The sequence below is a fragment of the Pseudorca crassidens genome, chromosome 5 (assembly GCF_039906515.1).
Source record: "Pseudorca crassidens isolate mPseCra1 chromosome 5, mPseCra1.hap1, whole genome shotgun sequence".
Lineage (NCBI taxonomy): Eukaryota > Metazoa > Chordata > Mammalia > Artiodactyla > Delphinidae > Pseudorca > Pseudorca crassidens.
The window spans coordinates 55358857-55379659 of NC_090300.1; the positions used below are offsets into that span (position 1 = coordinate 55358857).

Consider the following 20803-nt stretch of genomic DNA (forward strand, 5'->3'; position numbering starts at 1 on the left):
TGAGTTGAGTTCTCAACTGCAGAGGCCCATGGGTCACCAAAGGCATGGAGCACTCAGGGATTCATCCTCATTGGTCAGCTGGCCTTGGTGTGGAGGAGAAGCCAGTGGTCTTATTTCTGTCTGAGCTTGACTGTGAATAGACCAGGGCAGTGATGATTCTCCACACCTTGTGCTTACAGAGTGATGGAGTATAATGTTTTTATTTTATTTTTAAAAATATTTATTTATTTGGCTGTGTCGGGTCTTAGTTGCGGCACACGGGCTCTCTAGTTGTGGCGCACGGGCTCTAGAGCATGCGGGCTCAGTAGTTGTGGTGTGTGGGCCTAGTTGCCCCACGGCATGTGGGATCTTAGTTCCCCGACCAAGGATCAAACCCGCGTCCCCTGCACTGGAAGGTGGGTTCTTAACCACTGGACCACGAGGGACGTCCCTAGTGTAATGTTTTTAGAACCTAAGAAGTTTTAAAAGGGCTATAGACAAGGTAGATTGTTAGGATGACCAATGGGGATGCAGTTAGAAGCCATGACAAAGAAGGAGAGGGTAAAGAAATCCCAAGTAGTTTTGTCTTTAGGAGGAGGCCTGATGAGATTTAACTCTCCAAGTATCTGAAGTATTGTTTTATGGGATTGAGATTACGTTTAGTCTGTATGACTCTTAGGAATAGAATTCAGATTTCTGCTTATTAAAAGGGAAAACCCATTCTCAATTAAGATTCCTAAAAAATGGAATTTGCTGCGTTTTCAGAAGGTGAACTCTGTATTACTTGAAATATTCTGGCCACTTGCTAGAGATTTTGATCAGCAGTTCAGCCTTAAGTAGGGAATTGGACTGAATGACCTTTAAGATGCTTGCCACCCCTAAGGGAATTTTGATTCTGTGATCTTGGCTGTCAACTAAAAACAGTTACAAAGATTTTATCAAATGTTCTCCCTGTTTGTTTATTTTTAGATGCATAGAGTTTCGTATTAAACTGTCACTGATGTCCTGTAATCATATAAATAAATATAATACTTGTATAGACTGCTTAATAGAATGCTTATTATTTTATATTATATAAAATTCTGTGATTATTTTGTTGTTGCCATGGAAGTATAATAGTAGCTTTATTATGACTAAAGCTGGAGGACTATTTTTAGCCAAATTATAGTCATCTTTGTTGATATATATTTAATTAAATACCCATCAATTGGATAAAATTTATGGAACTTGGCTGTCTCTTTTCCCTCTTCACTTTTAAGCATTGTGCTGAAATTAAGACTCAGCTAATTTGGCCTAAAGTAAGTACAAATGAGACGTGCTTCAAGGATCTTGAATGTGATTATTCTTCTCGCCCTTTTATTTATTTTATTGCATTCTTTCTAGGTCATTATTCCTCTGACTGATCCATAGTACGTCTACGTCAAAATCAATGGGGTGTATAATTGAGGGGTAAGGAAGGGAGAGCTGGTCAGCCTGTGAAAGAAAGCAGGTTCCAGAGGTCCTGGAAATCTACATTTTCAAAAGGCCCCAGAGATTCTAATGTAACTCTCATTTGAGGCTCACAGCTGGAAGGATTTTAGAGATTGTCCACTAACAGCTCTTTCTAGAATCTGCAAGCATAGGCCTAAATGACACCATTGCTACTGCTCTAGAAGGAAGCATGGAAATCATCATGTTCCTTTTCTTTTACATTGCATTTGAGGCAGTTATTAACATGCACAGTTAAGTGACTTACCCAAGGCCTTGTGGATTGGATCCCATATCTCCACTGAGCTTCAGTTGGTTTCCATAGGGTAGGTTGAAGAGAAGAGTTTTTAAAAATACCGCTTGAAAGCTGAAATGGATCGTTGACCAGCCTCTAGATTCCTGTGATGCTTTTTTTGAGCTGCTATTTTGAATATCATGCGTGTGCTCTCACCACAGACCTTTTAATGTATCACACTGAATTGGAAACCAATTCAGTGGAGATTAATTGGGGCCAAATATTTTCTGGGTGTGATTTTTATGCCTGGTTTGAGGTTTTCTCCCCAGTCCACCAGATTATTTCCTCCTTCTGTGTTTTGTTTTTTTTTCTTTTTCCTTCTTGTATATTCAGTATATGTCTAGTTCCTCCTCTCTTTTCTACGAGAATGTCATCTTGCTGCCCCAAACCTTTCTTTCTCCTTATTATCAGATCTTCACTTTGTTCTAGCAACACATTACCTAACAGACCTGACCTCATATCTGTGACCAGGAAATTTTTAATCAAATATTTTGACACTGTTTTACTCTTCTAAAAGTGAAGGTGATCACTTGGTAAGTATGAGGCTTAAGGTATGGACTTCAGGCCATGTGCACATGGGGATTATTTCATAGGTGATGTCAGAGGGAAGAGAAGTCACAAAACACAATGGTTTCTCAAAGGCAGTGATGGAGAAAAAGAGTTGAAAAATACTCACAACTTCTGATGCTCACAGTTTAATGTGATAGGGATGTCTGGACTGGAAGGGTGTTAATATGAATGTTTTGCCTTGAAGGGATTTAGGAGTTGCTCGTGTTTGTATGTTGTGTATATCTGGTTTTGGTTATGTTGTTTAACCACTGATGGTAGTATAAGTGAAATTACTGTTTTGATTTTTTTTTTTTCATTGAACATATTGATAATTTTGCATTTTCCTTTTCTTACCTATCCTGGTATGGCCTAGTCTTGGATATTCCTGACTGGCTGATAGTTCTCTGGATGGGGTGACTTTTAAAATTTATCATTCTCTTGAAAAGCTTCTTTTTTTTTTTTTTTAAGCTAGGGAAGGACAGCAGTTAATCAGCTAGGAGATCTTTCTGGTTACATATTCCCCAAGCTTAGACCCTCCATTTTCATTTGTCTCAGTCCCCTTTGTAAGTGGAGGGTTGATACTTGAAAGTGAAATTGTAGCCTGCTTAGTAAAAATTTTTGTTTCTGTTGAACCAGTGTGCCAGGACGAGAAAGCATCTATGCCATAAAGCAGTTGTCTGCCCCTCAAACAGTAACTGTGTCAGCTCATTTTTATAGCCGAGAAAATAACTGGCCAGGGTGACCCAACCTTCCTGCAGTTACTTGGAGGTGTTTACTGACTGCCTTTGATCAGACTTCAAATGGGAGAGCCTAACCTATTTGTAGTTGTTGTTTACTGTCAGTCTCAGCCTGCCCTTTGTTTTTCACATACAAACAAAAAAGAGTAAAAGCAACAAGCTGTGTAAACGTGGCTGGTCTATAGGAACTCTCACTTACTCTCTTGGTCTCCTCTACATGGTTTAGGTAAGGCAGAGATTAGAACTGTAAACTGAGGTAGTCATCTCAAAGCCCATTATTAGGTCCGAACCACTGGACAATTTAGAGAATTTTTATTAGCAATCAAAACATTTTTGTAAAATTAAATTAATTTCAGAAGATTGCGGGTCTTCTGTTGAGAAGCAGCTTCCAACCTGACATTGTGAGTGAGTGAAAAGAATAACCTTATAGTTGGAGGGAAAATGGCATCAGGTAGATAAACTGTGATTTGTGTTCTGTGGAACATTTGGATTTTTTTTTTTCCATTTCCATAATAACTGTTGGTTTTCTTTAGCAGCTCTGTGCCGTGGATCCCAGACATTTTTCTCTTGCCTTTGTTTTCTTGAGGTGCATGAGTTAAAAGAACCAAGGTAGTAAACCATGTTGGGATGTTGTCAATAAAATGCCTTTAGAATGTTGTCAGAGGCTTTCCTTTACGGGAAGCATGCTCATGGTGGGAGGGCAGGGAGCAGAAGAGCCAGCCTTGAGGGCAATTAAAAGGTATCCTCTGTGGTTGGCTTTGTAAACCTCATCAGAGCAATGGATAATTGAACTCCCCCAATATATTGTGTAATGATATGTTGGTAAAGCTATACCTTATTATTTCTGTAATTCAGCTTTCAGGTGGGTGATGTTTTAATAGTCTTTCATTTCTGACAGATGGATAATATAAAACAGATCTTGAGAGGAGTGCAATCACATATTGTTGTTGGGTTAATAATTTCAGTACTGTTTTCAAACTTGCCCCTCTACAGCATGACCTTGGAGTTGTAAAGAGGAGCGCACATTATTTTATTTAGGAAGTGCACATTTGCCCCTGAGTTCTTCACAGAGTTGTTAGGAAAATATCTATTTGCTGTCCTATCTTTTGTTTGCTGTTCTTTCCTTCCCGGGAGAAAACAGGCTTGTGGGGCAGCCAAATGGGGTGGGAGTTGAGGTCTGGAGGAGAAGAGTAGACAGGGTTTTATTCTTTCCTGTTCCCTTTCATAACCCTTTCTGACCGCAAAGAAAGCTGGTGAGAGAATGAAGGCAACCCTTTTAAAATACTCAGTGCCACAGTGAATAAGTTCTGCCCCAGTCCTGCTGGCACGTTGCTTAGTTGCTGTCTCTGCCATTGCCTTTTAATGAATAATTTTTCTTTCTGATTTTTTTCTCTACAAAATTAATAGACTTATTTCTTAAAAATATCAGTTTGTTTTATCTCAGGACATGTAAAATGAAATTAAAATACTCTGCTCTAATAAATTTCTACCCTCAACAAGACTCTCTTGGAGGGTTCCACTGAAGTTATGCTCACCCATTCTGACTCAGTTTGTTGGGCAACTTCCTCTTGAATTTGTTTGTTATTAGCTAATACCAGTAGTTGGCAAAATGGTCCTCATTACCCTGTATAAGAAAGTGTGAGGGGCTGTCTGATGCCCTTGATGGGCATAGAGAAGGCATGCTAGGAAAGATTTGCTTTAAAAGGCTTTGAAGTGAATGCCCTTTTGATGACTTTATTTTAATTTTGCTGCTAGTATTTGCAGGGACTTTTTTTGGTAAAATATCAGAAGCTCATTCTCAGTATTACTGAGTTGTGTTTGTGTCATTCCTCAGAGCTTTGACGTTTATAAGGTCCTGGTTTAAGTATAAATAAGCAAATCCATGGATTATCTGTCATTAAAACCTGACATTAAAAATCAAACAAAGACAGACTGAGTCTTAGTGTTCATTTAGATAAGTTTAACTGGAAGGGTGACACTGAATGTTTTTCATTTTGTGGACTGGTTAAGTTATGGTCCAGATTTGAAGAGGGTGATAAATTTAACATGAAGAGCAGGGCCCTGAGACCTCGGGAGGTCCAGCTTCAACATCAGGCTGTATCTGTGAACTCACTGTCTTGTGTTTTGTTTTTTCCAAAGATGAACTTTTGGAACCATTTTTCATAGGCCTCCTACCTAATTGTTTAATCACTTCTATTGCTAGACTAGACTCTTACCAAATGCTCATGCTGCTTGAGATGTCTGGACTATGTGCCTGACTCCATGCCGAGATACACAGTGTCTGTCGCAGAAACCTCAGGCCCAAAGCAGGACACAAAGCTGGGTTTCCCCCTCCGCCCCGCACTCTATGCACCTGTGCATTACTCATTCTGCATGCCATTCTCTCCATAATTAAGAGCAGAAATGCTTGTTCTCTTCAATGTCATTGTGTCCTTGGCATCCTGTGCCGGGTCTGGCAGCTAGACCGGGTTCAGCAAAGGTTTGTTGAACTGAACAAAGCAACAGCCAAGAGCTCTAAAATCAGGAGTCGAAGGCTGTATCACTGGCCTCTCTCATGGTACCTAATATCTTTGACAGTCTTAGAGCTTGTATTCCTGTAGGCCTGAATTTAAATCAAGTTCTTTTTAAAACTGTGTTAGGCATCATGCCTGTTGTGAGTGGATTCACCGACTTCCTTTACCATTCACTGTCAGTCACTGGAAGTGTTAAATATGCTCCTTCTACCCACCCCGTGGATGATTTTTATTGTCCAGCTCCAGAGCTCTTGGCTGCTAATAAAACAATTGCTGCTTATTTATGTAGATGTTTGTTAGTAACGTTTCTGTTGTCGAATCTTCTGTGTGGCTTTTAATACCTTACAGCATCTTGTACAATAAATGTTTATTGAATTGAATGCAATAAAATATTAACTAATATAAGAAAAACACTCTATAATCACTCAGTAAGTATACAGATTTTATTAACATTTAAGCCTAAAAGCAACTTGATAACGTGGGTAGATATCTCAATTTTTTTGAAATTAAGGAAAATTGGGATTGATGAAGTTTAGTCTTATGTGAGAATTAAACTCTTGCTCTACTCCTGATGCCCTTATAACAGCTAAGTAGCAGAACAAGTTCGAAGAGGAATATTTGGAAAGAAAAGACTTGCATTTCAAAAATGGTATAACATATTTAACTAAAGTAGCACCTTCTTGTGTTTTTAAATGGTTAAATGATAAGATGGTGGTGACCCATTATTTATGAGTTCTATCGGCAGCTCACTTTTGGTTCTTGGTAGTGGTTTACTTCAGGAAGACTTCAACAGGAATATTTTAGTCATCATTGGGCAATTTGTTGTTACGGTCACTTGCTACTTTTAAGGACAATAGCTGAGCCAGACTAGAAATTCTTGTAATAAAGCCAATGTCAGAGAGATGTAGAGGATTGACTTTCAGAAAACAAGGGCTGATCCTTTGATTTAGAGTTGTCCAGACATTTAGAAAGTTAGGCATACCCAATTTTCTAAGGTTTCCTAGAAATTAGGAAAAGATAACAGGTGGTTTTGGGAGAGGTAGAGGGCTAGTATTAGATATGGGAAAGTAGACAACTATGGGAAAGCAGCCATCTTTTCCTTTTTTAAAAATTTGTTCCTTGTTTTTAAATCATAATTCATATATCTCGAATGCAATATATATATATATATATTTTTTTTTTTTTTTTTGCGGTACGCGGGCCTCTCACTGTTGTGGCCTCTCCCGTTGCGGAGCACAGGCTCCGGACACGCAGGCTCAGCGGCCACGGCTCACGGGCCTAGCCGCTCCGCGGCATGTGGGATCTTCCCGGACCGGGGCACGAACCCGTGTCCCCTGCATTGGCAGGCGGACTCTCAACCACTGTGTCACCAGGGAAGCCCGCATTATATTTTTAAAAGGAGAATATTATTTTGAAGGTACAAGATGGAAACACATTTTTAGAGGGAAAAATTGTGAAGGACAAAACAACTGACTTGCTCATTTGAGAAAGCATATAACTCTTCATTTGTCTCTCTGATAAATGCTTAGTCTCTATTAACCTCTTTGTTCATACAGTATTTTTCTTCGTGGCACAATGTTGGAGTTGTTTTTTAAATACCATTATTTGACACGGTACTGTGCTGGACCCTATATGCATTATTACAACTTCCAGTCCTCAGAACAACCCTTGAAATTAGCTCTTGTCATCCTTTTTTGTAGGTCAGAAAAGTGCTGATCAGTCAGAGAGAGTTTAAGTAACTAGCCCAAGGTCATGCTAGAAAGTGGTAGAGCTCACATTCAAGCCCAGGTCTCACTAGCTCCAAAGCTTTTGTTCTTTGCACTGCTCAGATTCTGCTCTTCCCAGTTTGTTTCCTCTCTGGCAGGGTGCCTTTGGGAAGAAGTAGTTACAGTTTGGAGAGACCAATATATCTGAGCCAGAGAAACGTGCCATCTATACCTGGCTCTATGTGAAAATTACACCGTGAGAGAAAATGACTTTGCAGCAGCATTTTAAGAAACAACAAAACTTACTCCTGAAGGAAACCACATTGGGCTGAAAACTAGCAAAACTGACTTCTAGACCCTGTTGTTCCATCACCTGCCAGCTTCTCAGTTTGCTTCTGGGCCTCAGTTTCTTTAGTTGTAAAACAGTGAGCCCTCCACTAAATCCTAAGGGCCTTCTAACAGCTCATTTCTGTAATTACTAATGTGTCCATAGGGTGATAATCATTTAAAATCTTGCTAAATTTAGACAGTGCCTGAAGTGCCTGAAGTGCATCCTTGTGTGTGTTTGTTTATATATCTGTTCCTCGTAATTAGACTGTGAGTGCTTTGAGGACAGAGAATGCACTTTACTGGCTTTTTGCATAGCACAGTGTCTAGAAATAGCATCCTCCCAGAAATTAATGTATGAGGAATGAAGATGTGCTCTAGGAAGTTTATGTTCAGTTGCTTTTTGGTAGTTTATTAGTAACCCCAGTTTTACTATCTTATAGTTCTTTGGTTATGTGCTCATCATTTCTTTAAAAAAAATATTTTTATTGAGGTGAAATACACATAACATTAACTATTAACATTATTAATTAGATAAAATTAACTATTTTAATTCATTGGCAATTTAGTATATTTACGGTGTTATGCAATCACTACTTCTTTCTAGTTCTAAAACATTTTCATCACCCCAAAAGGAAACCCTGCATCTATTAAGCAGTTGCTTCCCAAATCCCTCCCACCCCTCAGCCCTTGGAAACCACAAATCTGAGTTTCATTTCTGTTGATTTATTTATTCTGGATATTTCATATACATGGAATCACACTATGTGACCTTTTGTGTCTGGCTTCTCTCACTTAGCGTAACGTTTTCAACCTTGTAGCATATATCAGTACTTCATTTCTTTTTATGACTGAGTAATATTGCCTGTGTGTATTATGTCACATTGTATTTACCCATTCATCCCCTAATAGACATTTTGGCTGTTTGCATCTTTTGGCTATTGTGAATAGTGATGCTGTCAACGTGTGTGTACATGTATTTGTTTGCATCCCAGTTTTCAATCCTTCTGGGTATATTATACCTAGGAGTGATATTGGTGGGTCATAATGGTACTTTCCTGATTAACTTTTTGAGGAAGAGCCAAACTGTTTTCCACAACAGCTGTATCATTTTACATCACTACCAGCAATTGTACAAGGGTTCCAGTTTTTCCACATCCTCACCAACACTTATTTTCCATTTTTCTGAGAATAGGCATTGTAGGGGGTGTGAAGTGGTACCTCATTGTGGTTTTGATTTGTGTTTCCCTAATGACTAACGATGTTGTGAGCATCTTCTCATATGTTTGTTGGCTGTTTGTATATCTTCTTTGGTAAGATGTCTATTTAAACCATTTACCCGTTTTAAAAATTAGGTTGTTTGTCTTTTTGTTGAGTCGTGACAATTATCAATATATATATATTTGGGATACTAGTTCCTTATCAGTTACCGAATTTGTAAATATTTTTTCCCTATTTTATAGGTTGTCTTTTCACTTTGTTAATAATGTCCTTTGCACAAAAGTTTTTAATTTTTATGAAGTCCACTCTATTTTTTTTATTTTGTTGCTTGTGGTTTTGGTGTCACATTTAAGAATCCATTGACAGATGCCCATGAAATATATACCCATGTTTTCTTCTAAGGGTTTTATGGTTTTAGCTTTTATATTTAGATCTATGATGAGTTAATTTTTGTATATGATGTCAGGTAGGGGTCCAAGTTGATTCTTTTTGTCTGTTTGGGGCCTCTTGCAATTTCATATGAATTTGAGGGTTGGCTTTTCCATTTCTGCCAAAAAGACCGTTGGAATTTTGGTAGAGATTACATTGACTCAGTAGATCGCTTTGAGCGGTATTGCCATCTTAACAATGTTAAGTCTTCCATTCCGTGTCTTTGTTTAGGTGTTCTTAAGTTCCATTTATTTAGGTCTTCTTTAATTTCTTTCAGCAGTGTTTTGTAATTTAAGTGCATAAATCTTTCACCCCCTTGATTAAATTTTTTCCTAGGTATTTTATTCTTTTGGATACTGTCATAAATAGAATTGTGTTCTTAATTTCCTTTTCAGATTGTTCATTGCTGGTGCATAGAAACACAATTGACTTATGCATTGCTCTTGTACCCTGTAAATTTACTGAATTCGTTTTTTAGCTCTAATAGTTTTTTGTGTATGGAATCTTTGGGATTTTCTATATATAGGATTATGTCTTCTGCGAATATAATTTTACTTCTTCTTTCCAATTTGGATGGCTTTTCTGTTTCTTTTTCTTTTCTTGCCCCGTTGTTCTAGCTAAGACTTCTGGTACAATGTCAATAGTGGTGGTGAAAGTAGGCATCCTTGTCTTGTTCCTCATGTTAGAGGGAAAGCTTTCAGTTTCTTAACCATTGAGTGTCATGTTTGCTGTGTATGCTTATTGTCTTTTAACCTACTAAGTCAGAGGTTATCACCTGAGAACTTGTTAGAAATGCTAGCTCTTAAGACCCACCCCCAATCTTCTGATTCTGAAACTATGGGAAGTGGAGTTTAGCAATCTGGATTTTCAGAAACCCTCTGGATGATTTTGATGCACACTAAAGTTTAAGAACCACTGCACTAGAGTTTAAGCTTAGGTTAGAACCTGTGCTTTATTTTATTACCTTTGTATTCCTTTTAGTTCTCTTGTGGGATTAATTAGTGTTGAATAGCTTTAAAAAAATCAGTGTTCCCCAAAGCGCCTACATAATCTCTTCGCTCGTCTACATGTCTTGAATCACTGTGAATAACTGGAGATTCATTATTAGACATTCACAAGGTTCACCAGAAGATCTCACATTTTGTATTCAGTCTTAGACCCTTGGCAAACAGCGCAAGTGTACTTTTTTTTTTAAAATTTATTTATTTTTGGCTGCGTTGGGTCTTCATTGCTGTGTGTGGGCTCCTCATTGTGGTGGCTTCTCTTGTTGTAGAGCACGGGCTTCAGTAGTTGTGGCATGTGAGCTCAGGTGGCTCAGGGGCTCTAGAGCGCAGGCTCAGTAGTTGTGGCACACGGGCTTAGTTCCTCCGCAGCATGTGGGATCTTCCCGGACCAGGGCTCTAACCTGTGTCCCCTGCATTGGCAGGCGGATTCTTAACCACTGCGCCACCAGGGAAGCCCGCAGTGTACTTTTATTTAGACCGTTTGTTTTGATAAGTGCTTTCACCATAATTATCTGGTTACCTATTAGCTGTGGCCTTATCCATATGACTACTTCAACAAGCAAGAAATTATCTTTTGGCTATTTAGAAAGACTCAGGTGTCTTTTTATTTTTTTAAATAGGGTTCATTGGATTTTATCACATCAGTGTTTTGCCCTTGCTTTATTTTTCTCATTAGCTTTCCTTTATCTTGCTGTGTTGTGATCTCAGTCCTCTTACATCCTTCCCCCCCGCCACCCCTTTCATCCTCTTTGAACAAAATAATATTTGTTAATAAGCTAAGAATGTGATTTATTACTACTAATGGCTGTTGTTGAAAGTAGCCATTTGGACACACAAGTACCAGTTTATAGACAATTACAATCATAACATTCTACTTATTCACTACTTGTTTACCTACTGGCAAATATTCAGTTTATAAAAAATACCATTTCAAGATGTCAAAATTGTGGTGTAATTAATTATACCTAATCTATTTCTGAGACTAATTTAAATGATAATATATACCCTAGATTCCCATTTTCCACCACTTTCAGATGTCTGAACCTCATTTGTACATTCTCCTCGAGTCAATCTAGTTAACTCTTCTCCCAGGATGGGTGAATATTCTGAATATAGTATCAGAGCAAGGGGTATCTACACGTGTGGGCTCTGGGGGGGGGATCCCTGGTGGCAGGGAAGAAGCACAGAGTGAAGCAGAATGGTCGTACAGCCATGACAGGGGCTTAGAAGCTCTCCATGAGCTATGTGTCCCTAGAAATACAACATTGCTGGACTCTCCTTCAGTCTCTTTGATGTGAGAATAAAGTTGTAGGATCATTGCATGAATTACTGTTGGTTGAATAATTAAGCTGCTCTCCAACCTTTCTTGTTCAGTTTGCTGTAAGTAAATGAAAAATCAATTCATTAACAAATGCTAGCAGACTTTTAAGATGTTAGACCATGTACTTGCATATTGTGGTTAAATTTTTTAATGACTATAAACTGATCATAGTTCTTGTTTGTGTCTCACATCTTGTTCAATGAAAAAAAAAGGGAGTGTTCATTGCAGCACTATTTACAGTAGCCAGGAGATGGAAGCAACCTAAGTGTCCATCGACAGATGAATGGATAAAGAAGATGTGGCACGTATATACAATGGAATATTACTCAGCCATAAAAAGAAACGAAATTGAGTTATTTCTAGTGAGGTGGATGGACCTAGAGTCTGTCATACAGAGTGAAGTAAGTCAGAAAGAGAAAAACAAATACCATATGCTAACACATATATATGGAATCTAGAAAAAAAATGGTTCGCATGAACCTAGGGGCAGGACAGAGATAAAGACGCAGAGTTAGAGAATGGACTTGAGGACACGGGGAGGGGGAAGGGGAGGGGTAAGCTGGGACGAAGTGAGAGAGTGGCATGGACTTATATACACTACCAAATGTAAAATAGCTAGTGGGAAGCAGCAGCATAGCACAGGGAGATCAGCTTGGTGCTTTGTGACCACCTAGGGGTGGGATAGGGAGGGTGGGAGGGAGATGAGAGGGAGGGGATATGGGGATATATGTATGCGTATAGCTGACTCACTTTGTTATACAGCAGAAACTAACACAACACTGTAAAGCAATTATACTCCAATAAAGATGTTAAAAAAAGAAAAAAGAAAAAAAGGGGGGGTTCTTGACTGTTGAAGTCACAGCCTGAAATTGATCAAATTTCCCAAGGCATTTTTTTCATAGAATTACTTGGGTTTTAGCAAACGTTCTAGTTCCAGTTCTAGAAATTGTACATGTGACATCTTTCATCTGTCTGTGGAAGAGTTCATGTGGTCTCTAGCTGAGCTTCTTATTTAGTTTCTCAAAAAAAAAAAAAAAAATCTGAAGTAGTTTGGAAGTGTATGTTTGTGTTCAAATTATTTAATCTATGTGTATGTATATTTGTGTAGACCTACCTTTATGTAAGAAGAGTGTTTAATAAAGAGGGTTCCAGATATCTTAAGAGATTTAAAAAGTTTTTTTTCCAAAAAGTTTAATAGATGGATGGTTTCCCAATACAGTAAGAAAGGAAGTTAGTTTGGGGAGATTGTGTGCCTTTTTTACCCCTCACATATCCGGTGTTGGTGGTTTGAACAAGAAGAGAACCATTTTCCACATATTCTCAGGGCTATATCCTTTCAGTCTTCTGTGTCACGAGATTATCGATTAAAAATCAAAAGGAATCTAGTAGTCCTAAAAGTTTAGGAAGAGAAGTTTGTGTTTTAATTAGGGAAGAATTATAATAGTATCAGGAGGTTCTCAAACACAAACTGTTGAGCAGAGGCATAAACTCACTGATTGGGAGATAAGTATTTAGGGAGACAATAACTTTTCTCATACCACCATTGTGAAAGGGATTTTATTTTCCTAGCTTTTAAACTCCTGAATGCCTGTGTATGCAATGGTTTATTTCAGAAAGGAGAGAAACCTTAGGGTTCTAGGGCAGAGCTGAGTTTCAGAAACCATTACTGTATATTTCGCAAGGCTTTTTGAAAGGGTTTTGATGACAGTGACAAGAGAAAGGGGGAACAAGCATGTTAAAGTCATTTGGCTACTTTTGAAACCAAGGCCAGGAAGAAAACATTTTCTGGCTGTAAATCATTTACTTGTCCTGCATTCTTTAAAGCATTTTGTACAAATGGCTTTAACAGTTTTAGGGGTCATGCCTGGGGTTAAGAGACTGTTTGCCTGGTATACATTTTGGTGATTAAAAAGTAATACTTTATTGAAGTGGTAGCATTTCTGTTCACACTCTGCACTGTGAAATGTTTGCTATTTATCTGATGAGGAAGGTTTGCCTCATAAGTCAGTATTGTACAAAGAGTATGCGTGTTGACTGTGTGTTACAGGGACATGTACTGTTAAAAAAAAATAGTGCTTAAAATGTAACTGTAATGAAAGAACAGGAAAAAAAAACTATAAAAAAAGAGAAAAATTGTAAAGATTGCTAACATTTTGATGAGTGATTATTATGCCATGCACTGCTCTAAATGCTTTTACATGTATCATTGAATTTAGTCTTTAAACACAAACCTATGAGGTAGGGATTGTTATTCTTATTGACAAGTGAGGCATAAAAAGGCTAAGTGAATTCTCCAACGTCACACAACCAGTGTGAATAGTGAGGTGGGAAATGAAACCAGGCAGAGGCCACGCTCTTAATGCCTGCTTATAGAGCTGAGTGCATTGACCCTTGGATTTCAAAGATAGTACTCAGGCTAAGAGTGAAATAGTTGTCTGTGATTTTTAAGTGAATCAATTCAAATAGAAATATTTAGTAAATACCTAAATGTCTTAATGGCTGTGGCAAAAATGCTAAAGCTGATGAGAAAGATGGATTTGGAAGGTGAATTTGGAAAGTGCCTTCAGTGATTGCTGGATGTATTAGTTGGAATCGTACTTAAAAATACAGTGGGATTGTGGAATTATCCATTCTTATGGCATCGTCATCCTTTTCTTTAACTGATTACCAGTGTGTTACTATGTGAGAGACTACTGTGGTATTTTGTATGTGTTCAGAGATTATCAGATAGTTTAGTACTTTGGCATATTGTCCATGAAGTTGCAGCAACTCTAGTCGTGTGGAATGTTACATGAATATTCCAATCTTTTCTGCGCTTCTCCTATATGTTTTTCCTATACTTGTAGACCTTTGGATGGGCACCCCAGCATCCCTGTCCCTCCACACTTTTCCTGAGAAGTAGCTGTAACATTGGATTGTACTGTGAGGTGAAAGATGCATTGTGCTTATATGTAAGCGCAGCACTGGGTGGCAGGGTCTGTCTTCTTTTGCCAAGAAAAGTGTTGTATTTTTCTTGGTTTTTGTTACAGCAGAGCAATTTTCATTGCCGGCAGCACAACACACATCAGGAGAAAGCAAATAAACAACACAGGGCACTTGGAGCCAGGAAGTCGCATCTCAAGACTAGAAACACAGCTTTGGATTGACATTTGGGACCTGGGTTGCTAAATAGGGGAGCCACCTGTCAAACTGAAAACCAGTGACCTGTGGTTCTTATACTTCCAGGGAAACCATTTAGTCATAGGATCTTTGGAAGGGTGTCAGAAGTTGATTTTGATGTTATGACAATCAGTTTCCTTGTAATTAAATATTAACTCAAACTATGTCTTAAGTAACTGAGCTTTGCCTTGCCTTTCATTGTTTCCTTAGACATGCGATTAACATTTGTTGAATTTAATATTTTGAAACTAACCTCTTGTTAATTGAATGCTTTACTTTGAAATAATCCAAGTAAATTTGGTATGAGTATTCCTAATAGTGTCTAGTTTTAAAATATAATCTGTTTTTACCCCCTGCCTTATAAGAGACTTGTCAAATTCAGTTGGTTTGGAGTATTTTAAAGGTTTCTTCTGTGTCAAATTAATGGCATGTTACAGTAACTTATTGAAAATAATAATCAAAATGAAAATTATAAACCCAAAGTCTATAGGAGCTTTTTAAACCAGAGGAGATAAACTCATTAAAAATTTATTTACTTAAGCATATATTGATAATACATTCTTTTAAAGGGAAAAAAGGAAACTTTTTGCCCTACTTTGTTAGACTACTCTTAACTGAGCAGCCTTAATTTATGGAACTTGAGGCTTTGGGAATCATTAAATATTTATAAAGATGCTCATAGGGACTTCCCTGATGGCGCAGGGGTTGAGAATCTGCCTGCCAGTGCCAGGGACACAGGTTCGATCCCTGGTCAGGGAAGATCCCACATGCCGTGGAGCAACTAAGCCCCTGCTGTGCTTGTGCCTGTACAACTAACGAGCCTGTGCTCTAGAGCTTGCGAGCCACAACTACTGAGCCCGAGTGCCACAACTACTTAGCCTGAGCGCCACAACCTCTGAAACCTGTGCACCCTAGAGCCTGCGTGCCACAACTACTGAGCCCGCGTGCTGCAAGTGCTGCAACTCCTGAAGCCCGTGTGCCGCAACTCCTGAAGCCCGTGTGCCTAGAGCCCGTGCTCTGCAACAAGAGAAGCCACTGCAATGAGAAACCTGTGCACCACAACGAAGAATAGCCCCGCTCGCCGCAGCTAGGGAAAGCCTGCGCACAGCAACGAAGACCCAGTGCAGCCAAAAAACAATATTAAAAAAAAAAAAAAAAAGATGCTCATAGCTGTTCTCCTACCCCCACCCCCTTAACTTATGCAGCTGGAGAATTCCTTTTCATTTGTGATTTCACGTCTAAGGCACGAGGTACCAATTACTGAAGAGAAAATAGTCAGTGATTCTCTTCAGTTTTGATAATATTTTAAAATACCAATGATTAGTTTGAATAATGTATATTTCTTCAGTTGTTAATATCTTACTCTTGCCTCTTTTAGGGCCTGCTGAAGTTCCCATGATGTCACCCAATGGATCCATTCCTCCCATCCATGTGCCTCCAGGTTATATTTCACAGGTAAACCATTTAATAGACTTCTCTACTCACTATGGGCACTGTCATTATTCCAAAACAAAATATGGCCTCAGAACCTTATTCCAGGATTAATTTAGTTAGGATAATGCTAGAGTTGTGGGGTTTTCTTGTTTTCCTGTTTTAGTTTTTGATTTTGTTTGTGTGGCACCACATGGTCCTTCCTGAATCTTGCTGCTTGACGTGCCAGAAAGTCAGCGGGAGGGAAACACAGCAGGGTTACCAGGCTGCCCTCCTCTGAGGTGGGTTTCACACTTGACCATTTGATGGTGGTTCCTTCATTGAGTCTACTGCCTTAGAGACCTCCTTCTATCTGTACCACAATTTGCTAGAAAAAAAAACTTGTAGACTTAATTAGTAAAAAATATCAAAGGAGACATATAGTTAACATAAATAGGGTCTGCCTTCTGTTATAGGAGTCCCATTTTTCTGTAATGTGGCGTGACTTGGGCTTGATAAATTACTGAATATGATGTGAGAAATTCGCTGTTTGTACTTAAATTTCTCTGAAATTGGATTATTTCTTAAGTAAAAAAAAAAAAAAAAGCAATAGCTGTTTAAAAAGTAGTAGCAGGGGGGCTTCCCTGGTGGCACAGTGGTTGAGAGTCCGCCTGCCGATGCAGGGGACACGGGTTCGTGCCCCGGTTTGGGAAGATCCCACATGCCGCGGAGTCTGCGCGTCCAGAGCCTGTGCTCCGCAACAGGAGGGGCCACGGCAGTGTGAGGCCCGCGTACCAGGAAAAAAAAAAAAAAAAACACCAAAATAAAACAAAAAAAACGTAGTAGCAGGACTTCCCTGGCGGTCCGGTGGGTAGGACTCGGCGCTTTCACTGCAGAGGTTGCGGGTTCAATCCGTGGTCAGGGAACTAAGATCCCACAGCCTCTCAGTTCGCCCCCGCCCCAAGAAAAAGTAGTAGCAGCAATTTCAGAGGTGTGTTGGAAAGATTAAAAAAAAAAAGTTAAAGGATAAAGTTGTACTCCTATTCGTGGATAAGGTTTAAAGTCTTCAGGGTGCCTGGAACATGGGCATCTGTATATACTTTTGTTTTTTGTCCTCAGTTCCTAAAACAACTTGAACTCTCCCTGTACTACTTCCTCCCCAAATACCTAACTAACCAACTGTTTTTCTCTCTTTCTGCCACTATTGTACTTTTTTTCTGATTATAATGGCATCTTATATTTGTTGGAAAAAATCTGAGAAGGCAGAAGAGCAGAAAAAAAGAAAATATTTGTAATTTTACTACCCACAGAAGACGATAATCTTTGTGTTAACATTTTTTGGATTATAGTCTTCCAGATAGTTTTTTCTTTCTCTCTCTGTCTGCTTTTAAAATGGTTTAAAAATCTGTAATTTTCATTTTCAGTGATTTTGCTGGGGTGAAAAAATTGGCAGCTACATAGGAAAATTGCTGAAGTGCAGGCAGGAATCAAAGAAGATTTATCCTTCTCTGATGTAAAAACTTATCCATTTCTTCACTGTCTAAGGCATAGTGCAGCCACTATAATTTCATTTTTTCCATTGTTCTTTTATGTGAGCCAATTTGACATCTTTCTTTTTTGGAGGAGCCAGAATGTTGGCCCATCTTCCCCCTGTTGCAAGTAAATGGCTTGTTTTACACAAGTCTTTGTAAATAAGGATCACTGAAGGAGAAAAGGGTGCAGAGCAAGCCCTTCCAGCCAGGACACACGATGGTGGATCACATTCACGTCACCAGTCAATAAACAGAAAAGAACAAGGAATGTAGAATTCCATTATGTCTCCCACTCATTTATTTGAGGAAGTGTTTCATTCCCTTGAACCAGAGTACAGTTCTCACCATTGTGATGGCTGAAATAACACCTCCTTTTATGCTAAATGCCCATTTAGGAATACCAGTTAAAAATTGAACATTCTAGTGGGGAGAAGCTGTAATGTGCTTTTTATTGCTAGTGGTGTTGCTGTGATTGTATTAACTGCCAAACATTTATTAGGATTCCTAGGAAAAATAGAAACTTTTAGATCGTGGTATATTTCTGATTCTGAAAAACTTCTATAGAAAATCTAAGTAGAAAGAGGAAAAACAGAACTGTAAACTTACTTTCATAAAGCTCATAATGGAAGCATAGTGAAACACTTTCTGAACTCAGAATTATGGCAGAAAGTGCTAGGAGATATTTGAAGAATAGTAAAAATGGAATAAGTTGGACTCCAAATTGAAAAAGAACAAGAAACAGTCTGTAAGGCACGTATTCAACTCTTTTTAGACTGAGCTGTCTGCTCAGAAGATGGGCCCAGAGTTAAATAACCTTCAGTGGTAGCATTAAAACTTGAATGATATTTGACAGTGAAGTGTCTTAAGTAAAAGTGATTATTATAATGAAGAAAATTGAGAACCTGAAGAGGTACAACATCTTCTTTAAGGCTGACCGTATACACACTTGAAAGGAATGAAGAAGGTTGGAACCAAGTATAAAATGTCTTAGGAGACTTATGAAGGAGCAAAATACATTTTTGTTATGCAGTTGTGGGAAGAAATAATCACTTAAAAAAAAATCCCCCTCCTGGCTAGACATATGTGAGAATGCCCAATACTAGTCTGTCCCTATGCAATACAGTCTACACCTTAACCGCACAGTCCTTTTCCTCAAATACATGTGGCTTCCTTGTTCAGATCTAGAGTTGGGTGTACATTGTGTAGTGGTACAGTTAAAGGTCTCTGTTGTAGTATATGGATTCTTAATATTCAACCCTGTCCTCCTTTTGAGAGTCACCTTTTCCTATTGCCCCACATTGCTACCACCTTAAACCTCTGTCTGCTGGCTTTTTCTCAACTTCATACTTTTGTGCCCATTATTTCTCTCTTCTTGGAGAACTCTAGAGCCCTTCTTTGTCTGACAGTTCAATAATTCTTCTATGCAAATACCTGTCCTGAATGTGACCACTTTAGAACCTCTAACACAGAGATGGTTGTTTTTGTTTTGTTTTTGTTTTTTTCCAGCATCTTTGGTACTTTGTCCCCATCTCTGTCATGAAACACAATACATTTTATAACCATCCCCAAGAATCTTAGTGCTTCATTGGGATTATATCTGAGAATTTAGAATACTGCCTGGTACGTAGTAGGTACTTGATAAGTGCTTTTAAATGTAAGTGATTGGCCAACCTGAAATAAAGTAAATACAGGATAGATTCGTAGGTTTGGTTCAAAGATTTGCAGGTTCAAGTAGAGCAGTAATATGCCTGATAGCTGGAAAATTAGCAAGATCAGAGTGATGTATACCTGCAAGGAATGAAATACTCTGAATGTGGATTTAAGAGAGAGAAGTGCCAAGATAGTTCAGTAGAGGAAGGAATAGTCTCTTCAACAAATAGTGCAGGGACAACTGGGTATCCAGATGCAACAGAATGAAGTTGGACCTCTACCTCACACCATATACAAAAATTAACTCAAAATGGATCATAGATGTAAGAACTAAAACTGTATACCTCTAGGAGTAAAATTTTGTAACCTCGGATTAGGCAATGGAATCTTAGATATGACACCAAAAGCACAAGCAGGAAAAGAAGAAAACAGATAAATTTGACTTCATCCAAATTACAACTTTTTGTGCTTCCAAGGTACCATCGACAAAATGAAAAGAGAACTCATAGATTGGGAGAAAATATATGCAAATCATATATTTGAGAAGGGACTTGTATCTAGAATATATAAGGAAATCTTAACAGCTCAAGAATAAAAAGACAAACAACCCAGTTTAAATATGGGCAAAGGATCAGAATAGACATTCTCCAGAAACAATGTACAAATGGCCAAATAGTACATGAAAAGATGATGAACATCACTTAACCATCAGGGAAATGAAATCAAAACCACAGCGCAATATACTTCACACACACTAGGATGGCTTTAGTCAAAGAGACAAGTAGGAACAAGTGTTGGCAAGGATGTGGAACAGTTGGAACCCTCATACGCTGCCTGTGGTAATGTAAAATGGTACAGCTGCTTTGGAAGATAGTCTGGCATTTCCTCAAACGGTTAAATAGAGAGTTATTTACCATGTGACTCAGCTCTTCCACTACTAGGTAAATACCCAAGAGGAGAGAAAACATATGTTTATACACAAAAAAAGCTTGTACATGAATATTCATAGCAGCACTATTCATAATAACCCCAATGTGGAAACAACCCAAATGTCCATCAGCCTATGAATGGATAAACATGTTGTGATATATCCATAAAATGGACTATTATTCAGCCATAAGAAGGAATGAAGTACTTATACATGCTAAAAAGTGGATGAACCTTGAAAATATTGTGCTAAGTGAAAGAAGCCAGACACAAAAGCCATATACAGTATCATTCCATTTATATACAATGTTCAGAATAGGCAAATGCATAGACACTGATAATGTATTAGTTGGTGCCGGGGGCTGGGGGAGAGAGTATTAGGGAGTTGCTGCTAGTGGGTATGGTATTCTTTTGGGGGTGATGACAGTGTTCTGGAAATAAATAGTGGTAATGGTCACTCAACTCTGAATATACTAAAAACCAACTGAATCAGACACTTTAAAAGAATGGATTTTGCGGTATGTAAATTACACCTCAATAAAGCTATTACAAAAGAGGAGGGAGGGAAAGATAGTGA

General features: G+C 38.5%; 1 protein-coding gene across 3 annotated transcripts in view; it reads left to right on the forward strand.

The window, feature by feature from the left end:
* Window positions 1-20803, forward strand: part of FNDC3B (fibronectin type III domain containing 3B) — a 358179-nt gene that overhangs the window by 172873 nt on the left and 164503 nt on the right. For all 3 annotated transcript variants that reach the window (XM_067738062.1, XM_067738064.1, XM_067738065.1), the window contains exon 4: window positions 16086-16162. In XM_067738062.1, coding sequence (XP_067594163.1) covers window positions 16086-16162 — 77 coding nt within the window. The remainder of the gene's footprint in view (window positions 1-16085; window positions 16163-20803) is intronic.